We start from the raw sequence: 12,076 nt of genomic DNA, 5'->3' as shown, positions 1-12,076 counted from the left end.
TATTTCAGTTTCTTCATTTCTGACCTTTTCAGTTTTCTGGTATTTGAAATGGTGAGAAAATGGCACGAACATGTCCCAGCATCCCAAGCCTGAATTAACTCCAGGGGATCCCAGCCCATGCTGCCAGATCACCATGGGGTTACGGGGAGGAAACTCAAAGTTTAGTGATCCTCTTAAGAAGATACTTTCCATATTAATACTTATTCCTTGTAGAAAAGTGGCTGCTGAGTGCTGCAGCACCTGATCATCCCCCCTGATCCCTGTATTCCCAGATGGGGAGAGGCACCTGCCAGCACTGCACTGGCATGTTTCAAACCTTTTAACAGAGTGATGGTGAGCTTGTTAAATGTTTGTATCTTCATTACCTTGATCTTCATCGTCAGTGGCATGGTCAGAGGCAAAATATCACTCTGTAAGTGCCAGTTCCCATTAAACTAAATCAAGCTGCAGTTAATTACAGTGTCAGAAAAAGCTGGACAGGGATGCTGGTGGAGCTGTTAACATCCATGAGTCCCCAAGCTCCCTGTGATCTCTGCATCACCAGGGACTGTGCAAAGCCAGGACCTGAGAGTCTAAACATGCATCCAGGTTTTGGGGGGGCAGGGGGGAGGGTTTGGGAGCATGGCTGGCTGGGGAGGCAAACTCAGGGGGAGAGTCACTTGTCTCCTGTCTCTGAGCATCAGGTTCAGCAAAACTTCTCCATAAGATGTCTGCAGAAAGGAGGTGGAGGCTGTGTGCCCAGGCTCAGGCAGGTGCTGTGTCCCACACACCACTCTGGGTGGGCAGTATCATATGCACTGTGTGAGACAGATAACCCCAAGGGATTGCTCCAGTCACGTCAGCATCCTTATCACACCCAGTGCATTTCAGTGCTGTCAATACAGTAAATGACCCGTTCAGGATACTCCTTTGATACATACACAGAGCGTAAATCTTTGCAATTTTATGCTGGGGTAAAAATAGCAGCTCTTTCCTCCTGCCATCCTGAGCATCCATGGCTGCCTCGGTGTCAGAGCATCACCTGTTGCAGGGACTGTGCAGTGAGCATCTTGTGTAATTCAGCTTTATGAAGGCTTATGGCCCTGACCTCATGCCTGCTCAGGCAGCTCTTCCCAACAGAAGCATTCATTTCAGGTGGAGGATTGGTTTTTTTTCTCTCCCATAACAAGGCTGTGCCCAGCCTGGCTGCTCCCACACCAAGGTTCTCTTTCTGTGCAGGGATGATCTGGACTTGGGCTCATGGGAAGAAGAGGTTCAGTCTGACATGAACCAATGCACATTGCAGCAGCAGCTCCTGCTTTTTTTTTTGTTACTGGCATCTTCCAGTGGCTAAAGGGGTTACAAGAAAGGCTGGACAGGGACTTCTAGATGGGTATGTAGTGACTAGACAGGAGGGAGTAGCTTTGAACTGACAGAGAGCAGATTTAGATTAGATATTAGGGAGAAATTCTTCCCTGTGAGAGTGATGAGGCCCTGCACAGGTTGCCCAGAGAAGCTGTTGACTGCTCCGTCCCTGGAAGTGTCCAGGGCCAGGCTGGATGGGGCTTGGAGCAATCTGGGATAGTGGAAATTGTCCCAGCCCATTGCAGGGAGGGTTGGAACTGGATGATCTTTAAGACTCCCTCCAAACCCATCTATTCTGCGATTCTCTGATTTTAGGGGTTTGGGAGCTCCTTAGGTGCCAGTCCTGAAGCTGTGGCTGGAGCATGCCTAGTTTCAGTGTTAATTACTGCTGTCTGCATTAAAGAAGTCAGTGAATCCCCAAGTCTTGTCCTAGATTACAGTGAGATTGTTTTAAAATGTGGGAACTGAGAGCTGTCCTTCCATGTAGACACTTTTTAGTTCTTGACCTTAAATTTGGAGATGTACTCGGGACATTGGGTCACACCTTTATTTGCAATTTACTGGTGGGGAAAGTAAAGCAAAAGAGATAATAAGAACCCATTTCTTGATGTTTCCCTCTCTGAGCTATAAATTGTTGTTTCTCCTGCTGGTGGCTCTGGAGGTACCTCCAGTGTTTGTAACTACAGAGGAAAGCAATTAAACTACTTGTCTGGGTCTGTAGAAACTCCAGGTTCATTTTCTTACCCTGCCACAGATTTCCTTCCTGACCTTGGGCAAGGCAGGTAGGGTCTCATTCCCAAGGACAGCTGGGCTCAAGTGTCTCTCCTTGGCACACACAGACCCTGGAGCATCTGGTGCCACAATTCATCTGGTTATGTGATGGACACTGTGGCTTTGCCCCAGACACATCACAGAGCACAAGGCACTCAGTGCTCTGACATTAGCTTACATAGCAGGACAGAAGGCAGATAAAAGTCTTCCAGAGATCAGCAGCCTTCCCAGCTGGCACTGGTGCAAGAGCAGGGCTGGGTCCTCCAGCTTTGCATGGGAAGAAGCTATTTGGAAGGGGCTGATGTGCTGCAGAGAGTTAATGTTTGGTTGCTGTTACTTTGCAGCACCTTTCTGGCTTGATATCTGTGCCAGGAGGTGGATTCCAGGGGAGGAAATGTGAGCTGTGCAAATACTGCAGCAAGTTCCAGTTCCCAACTTCGCTGAGATCTGTCAGCTGGCACCACAGGCTGCTTCTCATTTCCAGCTTGTCCTCTGCTTGCATGTCATTAGGCATGACACTGTTGACATGTGCATGGCAAGTATGCATATTGCTGCAGAGTTGCCAAGGAAAGGCAGAAGAGCTGACAGCCAGAGCCTGGTCGCTCTCTCTGCGGGGAGTTTGCAGCAGATGAGGCAGCTCCTCTCTCCATCCCTGTGGCTGTGATTAGAGAGCACTGAGAACAAATCTCACAGGCCATCGTGGGTTGTTCTCCAGTGCCAAGTGTGCCAAAGTGCTGCCCAGCATGGTGTGGATGTGGCACTGCAGTGTACAGCACACTGGAGGTGTTGATGGAGGGGTTAATGGCTGGGGGGCCTGTTATCAGTACCTGGATCATCATCTCCATTGCACCTCGTTTTTCTCATGTAAAGAGTTCACTTCTGTAGATGGATGGGAACACTGATGCTGTAGGTGCTCTGCTGGGGCCGTCTGTTAGTGCTGGCCCATGGGCTGACTTCAGGGGCAGTGGCTTTGCTTTCCTTCACAGACTCGACTACCCAGTGTGGTCTCACCCTCTGGCAAGAAACAGAATATTTTTCTGAGTTGTAGCTCTTTCTTAACCTCCCCTTCTTTTCTTCCAGGATCATCCCCCAGCTGGAGAACTCACTTTCACAGGTTTCACCAAGCAGCCTGCCTGGCTCTGATATTTCAGAAGCTACAAGGACTTACTTGCAAGGAATGAGCCGCTATGACTTGGACGAGCTCGATACCTGCTGGTTGGAACTTGTTAACATGGAGCTTAAGGAGATGGGTAAGTACTGCTGGTTTTTCTTTTCTTTCTGGCACGGGTGTCCCACAGTGGGCATTCAGGCTTTTTGAGTAAACATGTGGAACTAAAGGCTTGAAGAAGAAATGTCAGAAATGCTGGTCCTTATTGTTTTGTGTTCCAGGCATCTCTAGATACCACAGCATAACACTGCCTGCATCACTGCTGTTATATCACATTACATTCTTCAGATCCTCTAGTGATTTTGGTCAAATCCAAGTACCTGAGCTTGGAATTTGACCATTGGCACTAGTGCTTAACATGGTCTGCTGGGCAAATTTGTTGGCACAGACCTGTGGGTGTGTAGTCCTGCCTGACTGTGGAGGGATTTTCCAGTCCTTGTTAGGGAAGGGTTGCTTCCTTATCTCTGCAGGTAAGAATAAGACCTCAATAAAGCATTCAGCTTGTGAGGTCAGCTTGTAGGCTCAAGGGTGCCTACATGAAGGGTTAGTCCTGGTGACAAAGGCCTTTCAAGAGTGGGAAAAAGGATTTTACCAGGTGCTTGAGCAGATGGGATAGTGCACTGCTGAACAGGGGGGTTGTGCTGGCTCTCACAGGCATCTGGTTGAGGGCTGCAGCAGGCTTTAGGATGAGGTCAGAAAGATTCAGTTCTATGAGCTTGCATGGAGCACAAGCGAGCTCAGAAGTTGGCCGTGACATTGACTGATCTTGGTTTTGGAAGATCTGTCCTTCTGGTGTACTCATGACTTACAAGGAAGTTTTGTTACCATGCTTTTGAGAAAGTTGTAGAAGCTGTCTTCACAGTTTGTCTGATTATCTGGTATAGTATTTTATACACATATATATATGCATATTGGATTTCCCATGATCTCAACACTGTGGAGCCTATAGCATCACAGAGAAATCACAAGCCACTTTTGCCCTCATTAGCTGGTCCTGCATTAGCAGCCTCAGCTCTGTCATTAGCACATGCAGGTTTTGAGGTACTGGCAGCTACAGTGAAGTCCTTGGGCAGAACAGAGGGTGCTGCTAGATAAAGCCAAGTGTCTCAGTTCTGCTCAAGTACCTTGCAGAGCATCCACTCTTCCTCACCCTGCACAGCTGCTGCTGCTGCATCAAGAAACCACCTTCTACCACACTGGGCATGATTCTGACCTCACTGTGCCTTCACTGTATTCCCTGCTACATTTCCCCTGCCATCTCAACCACTGCATGGCCATCAGAAGTGTCTCTGGGCTCCAGAGAAGGGTTGTCTCTATTTCCATTTCCCCTTGTGTGTATTTCATAAGTCTCTGGAAATGAAGTGGGCAGAGATTTGTCTTCTTCAGCTCAGTTGGATTAAACTTGCCTTACTTTATTATTTCTTCAAAGTATTAGGTTCCAAATGCAGTTCAAATAATGTGGATACAGCTTCAGCCCAATAGATTCTGGTATCTTGCACCCTCCCCCAGTCCTCCCAACTTCTGTAGCAGTGCAAGGGCTAGTACATTTTTTCCAGTGACTTGGAAAGGAAAAGATGTGGCTTTAATTAGTAGCCCATCCCTGATGCTGTGGGGAGCTGGGGGTGTGGCAGGATGGGAGCTGGTGCTCCTGGCTGCAGGACCACGGTCACATCACCCGTGGCAGCTGTGGAGGCTGGAAGTCATCGGGCTTCCTTGAGGGGATGCATCTTCCCCCCCGTGGAAGTGATGGGGTTTGGGTGCTCATAGAGGAAAGCTGTTGTAGCAAATCCATTACTGCTCCCATCCTAGGCTGGGCCAGAGCAGGGGCTCTGCTCCCTCTGCTTCCCACATGGGAAAAGCCAGGGTTGGATTTGGGTGCCCTTCACCACCCAAGGCAGAGGATTGCTGCTGCCTGGGCTGGTCCAAAGGCACTCCATAAATAGCACTTTCTCCTTGACATTAATGACACTGCTAATGACTCGCTGAGATTTCCAAACCTGCTTTGCTAATCTCCAAGATCATTAACATGACTTAACTAGAGAACAGGCAGCTTCTCCTCCCATTCAGAGGAGTCAGGAGTTATCTTCCAGCATTAATTTGGGAGGTAGGCAGAAGTTTAAATTCCTCATGGGTGTTTGGCTGAACTGTTGTCACTGGGCTGTCCAGGGGCACAATATGTCATTCCCAAAATATTTAATGACAAAGAAGGATCCTGATCTCTGACTGGCTCCTGAGGATGTGCAGGGAGGAGAGCTGGAAAACACCTATGAGATCATCCAGCTTGCCTTTCATGGGTCCACTGTAGCACACAGCACATGCCTTTTCCAGTCCTTTTTAGGTCACCCCAGGGATGGAATTTTATCACCAAGATCAGATAAACCTCCAGATAGCTCCAACTCTCTGCATTCTGCCTGCTGACTCCTCTGCCAATTAATTGGAATTGCTCCAGAAAGCAAAGGTTTTACATGAAAAGCAAAAGTTTTAAACATAAAGCAGCTTTAAATAGCTTTAAACCCCCCAGTAAGATGCCTCAGTAGCTGTTGTTGTACTCGATGGAAATGTGCTGTTTAAAGAACCTTTGTGTGCTAGAGATGAAGTCAGTATTTAGGCATGCCTAAGTGTTTTATTTGTTACTGCTGCAATATGAGATTGTAAAAGAAGTGGATCTGAAGAAGACTGAATGAAGCCTGGAGCCAGATTAATGTCCATGCCACTCCAGGCAGCACAGGCCTGTCCTTTTAGACAGGAACCATGCCATAAGTCTTCATTTTTATATTAACATTTTATGCTGTATTTTATGATCTCCACTAAATCCGAAGCTATTGTAAGAGTGGAGCTAGAGAGACTTCAAAGACCAAGGCTGAAAGATCCTTTTGCAGTGATCGGCACTTAATAAACATATGGAAAATCCTCAAGAAATTGCTAAAATTGTTGTCGGAATCAATTTTGCTGAAGGCAGAGTCGAAGTTTCTAAGTATTCCCTTGACTTAATCCATATGGTGTATTCTGCTCACATATGCCCACCACAGCTTCTATCTTGGGAGCTGGAGGTGTTCCTGGTATTTTATGGCAGGAACATGCAAAGGTCACATGGATTGCTTTTGAAGCTCCGGGGGGAATTCATCGCTGCATACTTGAGATATGTCTGTGTACTAATGAGATGAAACCTCCCTCAGCAGAGGTGAGATTGGTCAAGTAGATGTGAAATACGCTGGAGTCAGTGGAGTACCCCGGGCAAGATGTGCTCAGTGGAGCAGAGGCTGCTGTCAGTCCTGCTCCTCACAGAGTGGCTGCTTCCCTCCTTGACACTCCTGGGTGTCGCACTCTGAGGCTGCTCCCATTCCACTGCATCCTTGTGGGATTCTAGGAGCCCCTTTTCCACCCTGAGGCAGCGAGTTGGCACTCCCCAGCAGAGCCCATTTCCAAGCAGCTGCCACCCACCAGCGTGTGTCCATGTCCTGCTGTGCAGGGCCACCCCAGGATAGAATTGTAGAATGGTTTGGTTTGGGAGGGACCTTAAAGTTCATCACATTCCAAACCCCCTGCCATGGGCAGGGACACCTTCCACTATCCCAGGTTTCTCCAAGCCCATCCAACCTGACATTGGACACTTCCAGGAAAGGGACGACCACAGCTTCTCTGGGCAACCTGTGCCAGGGCCTGCCCACCCTTGCAGGGAGGATTTTCTTCCTAATAGCCAATCTCACTCTGCCCTCTGTCAGTCTGAAGCTATTCCCCTCTGTAAAACACCACAAGCCTCTGGAACAGACCTTATTTAGCTCCTTAGAGATACAGATAATCAATACCGTGTGTAAATGAATGTATTAATTGTTTGTATGTGATGTATTAATGTATAAATTGTCAGGGCTGGAGATCAGTGGTAGGCTCTTTAGACACTTTGCCTTCACATTTTCAGCACAATCAGTTTTTACATCAAGTCGCTGTTTTGCTGTTTCCATAAATTCCTGGCAGTAATTGTGGTAGTTTCCAGCACTACTCCAGTTTTGCTGCTGATGGGGTGAGGAGGCTTTCATCAGGAGTGCTCTAGGACAGCCCTGTCAGAGCCAAGCATCACTTCAGAGAGGCAGCAGCTTCTAAAGTGGCTTCTGAAACATTTTGTCATCATCTTAAATTCGAGCAATAATTGATATCAGTGGGTGGCAGAAAGGGTGATAATTGGTTCCTGTAAATCTTTTAAGTGCATTAGCAGGCTTTGTTTGTAACAAAATGTCTGGAGGTTTCACTGTGGATGCTCAGTTCACTGTTTGTGTACTGGTCACACTTTACATGCAGGGTCTGTTTATAAATAACATTGATAAATGATTAATGTACAATTGCTGCATCTTCCAAGGGCTGTGTCTGTAGGTGGTGGGCTGGAGGTGGCTGTGGGACTCCCAGGTGGTCTGGTGTGGTGTTCAGGTGGTTGGCTGTCCCTGAAGGATGCCCAGGGGGGCACTCAGCCCAGGGCAGGCTGGCTGGTGTCCCCATGAGTGCCAAAGCAGGCAAGTTTGAAGTGGCTTGCCTGGGGCGAGCTGGAGGGCCACTGAGCTGGAAGGAGATCTCTGGAGTCTGTGGTCCCTGTACCATGTGTGAACACCCCATCCCCTCAGGGACCTGTCATTCTTTCACCTCAGGTTTTCAAAGATAGTCAGAGAGAAGCCTACATCATTTCACAATTGCTTTCCATTTTTTAATTATAATTGTAAAAAGCAGTAAATTTTGCTTGTTTATATATATATATATAAACACACACACACATATATATTTCCTGAAAAGTAGACTCCCAGTTTATAGTCTGTGAATGAGTGGATGGCACAGCCTGCAGTCCTGATAGCTGTTTGTTCATGAGCTGTTTCTATCTCCAGGTATTCTCCACAGGGGGAAAGGATTGATTGTTTCAGTAAATTGATATTAGTGGAGCACAGTTCAGTCAGAAATAGGTTTCTGTTTTGTGAAAGGTGGCTCTCCAGCTACTTTTTTCCTCCCCTTGCAATGAGTTGGCTCACACCACGACAAGTAGTAGCTGAGAATTCATTTAGCAGAAGAATATTGCTCCTTCATGCCACATAAATTACGATATTACAGGAATAATTATAACGGAGGGTGATGTTGTGTAAAGGAATGTGCCTGGTACTTCTCCCAGGCGCGGCGCTGTGGCTGCAGTGCCAGCCCAGTAATCCCAGTTCCTTTGGGGTGGAATGTTAAAATTCTGTGTTTCAGGTGCTGAATGAGCAGCTGTAAGGGCTGAGTTGTGTGGAGTTGGGCTGGGACCCTTGGGAGCCCCCTGGGATGATGGGGATGCTGGGTGGCTGTGGAGCTGCAGGGGTCGTGGCAGACCCTGATATAGACACACAGGGAAGACTTTCTTGCTTGAAGCAAAGTTCCTTCTGGGTTTCTTTTCATGAATCAGATCTGGAGACTCCTGTAGTGCATCATTATCTGTCACCTCTTCTCCTCCATATCTGAAGCAAGTCCCATTTTCTGGTGCTTCCTTTAGCTGGGAATGCGCTACCCCCAGCATCCTGCCCTGTGCAAAGAGGGGACAGGGCACACATCTGAGATGCTGTGGGAGGCAGCATTCCCTGGATTACAGCCCTTCCCACTGTGGGGGGATACCAGGGTGTTCCAGGGAGGCTGGGTGGCCACATCAAAACCCATCATCATTAATGCACTTGGTGTTAATGGGGAAAGGGTGTGGGTGGCCTCCTGGAAGGGTGATGGGACATACTCCTCCTGTGTTGGTGTTTTGAATGTGGCTCCGAATAGCTGGGGATTATATTGGCACAGGATTGAAGCCTCAGCTCTCCCTGTGTCCCTCCACACAGAAATTCTCAAGAAGTTTATGGTTATCACTGCCGTTCTCCGTGGAGGCTCAGGAAAGCTTTGTTTTCTTGCCTAAGACCTTGGCACACCTTAACCAGGTGAAAATACTGTTCTCTTGGTCAGCAGGTAGAGTCTGCTGACCTGATCATGGTCCCAAATGTGGACATCACTGGATTTGTTCATTGTAGCCAAGATCAGTTGTCTGCATCTTTACTTTCCTTCTCTGGGAACAATAATAGTGTCACTTGTGCATGTACTCAGGAAGTCTTTTGGTGGAGAAATTTTTGTTTGCTGTTCAGCTGGCCACAATCAATAAATAGAGAGTTTTTGCAGCCAAAAAGATGACAATTTTATGAATGGAGTTTAGTAGCACAAACTTTATATGATACAGAAGGAGATAAATGGAACACAAATGGAAAAAGCACTTCACCCCCAGGCCCCATTGTTTAGAGTTTCATAAACGATTAATCACTTCATCCCCATCAAGTGCAATTGTCAATTCAATAAGCTCCAAGGTATTTGGGATGATGCTTGGCAAATGCATTCCTAATGTAATTACACCTAAATGGAGTGTGAGAGCGCGTGTGTGTGTGCGGGAGGGATGGATCTATATTCCCATGCAATGCTGGAGCAGCTGCATGGCACACAGGCTGATAAGGGAACCCCGCCGAGCTGCTGCTCTCCCTCTGGCTCTGCCTTTCCTCTGGCACAGGAGTTTTGGGGTCAGCGTGAACTTTCTTCCCAGGGTCAAACAGGTGATGGAAAATTCGGGAGGTGGGATGGGTGCTGGTTCTTTCCACTTGAGGTGAAGTGGAACGGTGGCAGTTCTGACCCTGGGCAAGGTCAGGTTCGTGATTCCTGTGGAAAACCCCCTCCCTTTCCTTCCTCATGCTGCTTGCTCTCTGCCTGCCCTCTCCTATGAGCACAGGGCAGCTCTGGAAAGTGTGTGGGGAAAAGCACTGGGAACACCTTGATCACTGTTTTGCTTTCTAGAGGATCAGAGCCTGAAATGTTGGGAGGAATGGAGTAGCTCCAGACTGGCACTCCGGTGCCTAGGCTCATAGTAACAGGTGAGGAGTTGAAACCCTGATCAAGAGGAGGATATTCTTGCTGGACTGGTTTAATACTCACATAAAGTCATGTTGAGCAAGTGCAGCTCAGGTGGTGTGTTTGTAAAAGGACTCAATTAAGGCAAAAATAATGCTCTGGCTTTCTCTGTGACATGCATGCAATTAAAGATCATGGGGGGGTGGCTTTGAGTTGAAAGAGGATCGATTTAGATTACATATTGGGAAGAAATTTTTCCCTGTGAGGGGGGGGAGGCACTGGCACAGGTTACCCAGAGAAGCTGTGGCTGCACTGTCCCTGGAAGCATTCAAGGGAACACTTGGATGGGGCTTGGAGCAGCCTGGGATAGTTGTCCCTGCCCATGGCAGAGGGGTTGGAATGGGAAGATCTTTAAGGTCCCTTCCAACCCAACCCATTCCATGTTTCCATGACATCCAACCAGAACTATGCCAAGAGCAAGATGATGGCTCTACCCCAGCCCTGGTGCTCAGAACTCACTGTGCTAGTGCGGGATGCTTCACATTGCAGAGCTCCAGAGGCGCAGGCAGCCTGTGCCAGCCTGGGGCTGAGATCCCGCGCCCATTGCCGGGGCTGCTCCGGAATCAAACAGGTATCAGCAGGTTCCTTGGCATGTTGCAGCACAGCAGCCCGAGCTCTTGAAAGGGCTGTGATAGGGAACAGTGTTGTCTGTCTTAGATGGTATCTCAGACTTGACATAGACGTGTAAAATGCCAGGCTGGATGTTTGCAGAGACTTGTCAAGCCAAGGGAAATTGTGCCAGTGAAACATTGGGGAAGAGCTTAAAAAGACAGACAATGGTGTGTTTGCTTGCCGAGCTCGCCTACGTGATGCTTTCCCCCTTGACAGAGTTTTTTCAGTTGATCAGTGGCTATGGGGAAAAAGATGCAGCCTTTGCCAGCCCCATCCAGCCAGAGGTGCTGGGACCCCTGCAACCCCATCCCTGGGGGCTTTAGAGTAGCCCAGTGTTCAGCCCAGAGCAGGGACATCACACTGTGGCTTGAGACATGACCAGGATACCAAATTTTTCACTGAACAGTTAGTAACTGTTCCTTATGGGTTCTTCCTCAAGCCTTTTTTCTCTGTCTCTGCTCATAAATGAGGTATTTTCTTCCATTGCTTTGCATCAAGGAAGGGGACAGCAGTTTGGGTCAGGTTCCTCCACTGTCTGGCCAGTGTGTGGATATTCACACTAATGAACTACAAAGTCTAATTGTTTTGTATTGCGTCCTGCTGGTACTTCTGTTGTCTCTATGCCTTCTCCTCTGATGGCACAGTGCTCGTCAGGAGGCAGGGTGTGATGGGAGCTTAACTCTGCCTCTACCCCTTCACAGAGAACTTCACTCCTGCTCCTCACAGATTTTTCTCCTTGCCTGGAGCGACCTCACATTTCATTTGTGGCACCATTTTGGGGCTGCTGAGCTCCTGGCAGCACCATGCCCCATCTAAAGGCAGCTGGGTATCCCACTTCTAGAGGTTGCTGCACTAAGAAACCTCTCCCGGTTATTAACCTTGTATTCCTGGTTGTCTCTGTGGAGAAAGCTCTGGTAAAGCATCTCTGCCACCTCTCTCCATTAAAGATACTGGTATGGGGGGAATAAAAGACCCACCTGGGTCTGACCTCCTGATCTCACTAAACCCAAACACAAAAAAACCCTCATATAGCCTCAGTTTCTGCCTTTGGCTTCAGTTTTACATTTCCGTTTAATTGGCCATAAAATGGTCAATTTTCAGTCTTAACAATTAAAGCACTGATTTTGTGTTGCCAAAGCTTGTCTGAGCCCTCACTGTGGAAAGCATCTTTGCAAAACTTGTTTCCTTGAACATTTAAACTGTCAGCCCCAATTATCCGCATTGCTTCAGCTGAATGGGTTTCCTTCCTCT

The 12,076-nt window shown here is 48.0% G+C and overlaps 1 protein-coding gene across 3 annotated transcripts in view; it reads left to right on the top strand.

The window, feature by feature from the left end:
- JADE2 (jade family PHD finger 2) overlaps positions 1–12,076 on the top strand; it is a 71,828-nt gene that overhangs the window by 33,667 nt on the left and 26,085 nt on the right. For all 3 annotated transcript variants that reach the window (XM_058848959.1, XM_058848956.1, XM_058848957.1), the window contains one exon: positions 3,196–3,365. In XM_058848959.1, the coding sequence (XP_058704942.1) occupies positions 3,196–3,365 (170 nt within the window). The remainder of the gene's footprint in view (positions 1–3,195; positions 3,366–12,076) is intronic.

The sequence above is a fragment of the Poecile atricapillus genome, chromosome 13 (assembly GCF_030490865.1).
Source record: "Poecile atricapillus isolate bPoeAtr1 chromosome 13, bPoeAtr1.hap1, whole genome shotgun sequence".
Classification (NCBI taxonomy): Eukaryota; Metazoa; Chordata; class Aves; order Passeriformes; family Paridae; genus Poecile; species Poecile atricapillus.
This window is presented reverse-complemented; position numbering and strand designations above follow the sequence as displayed.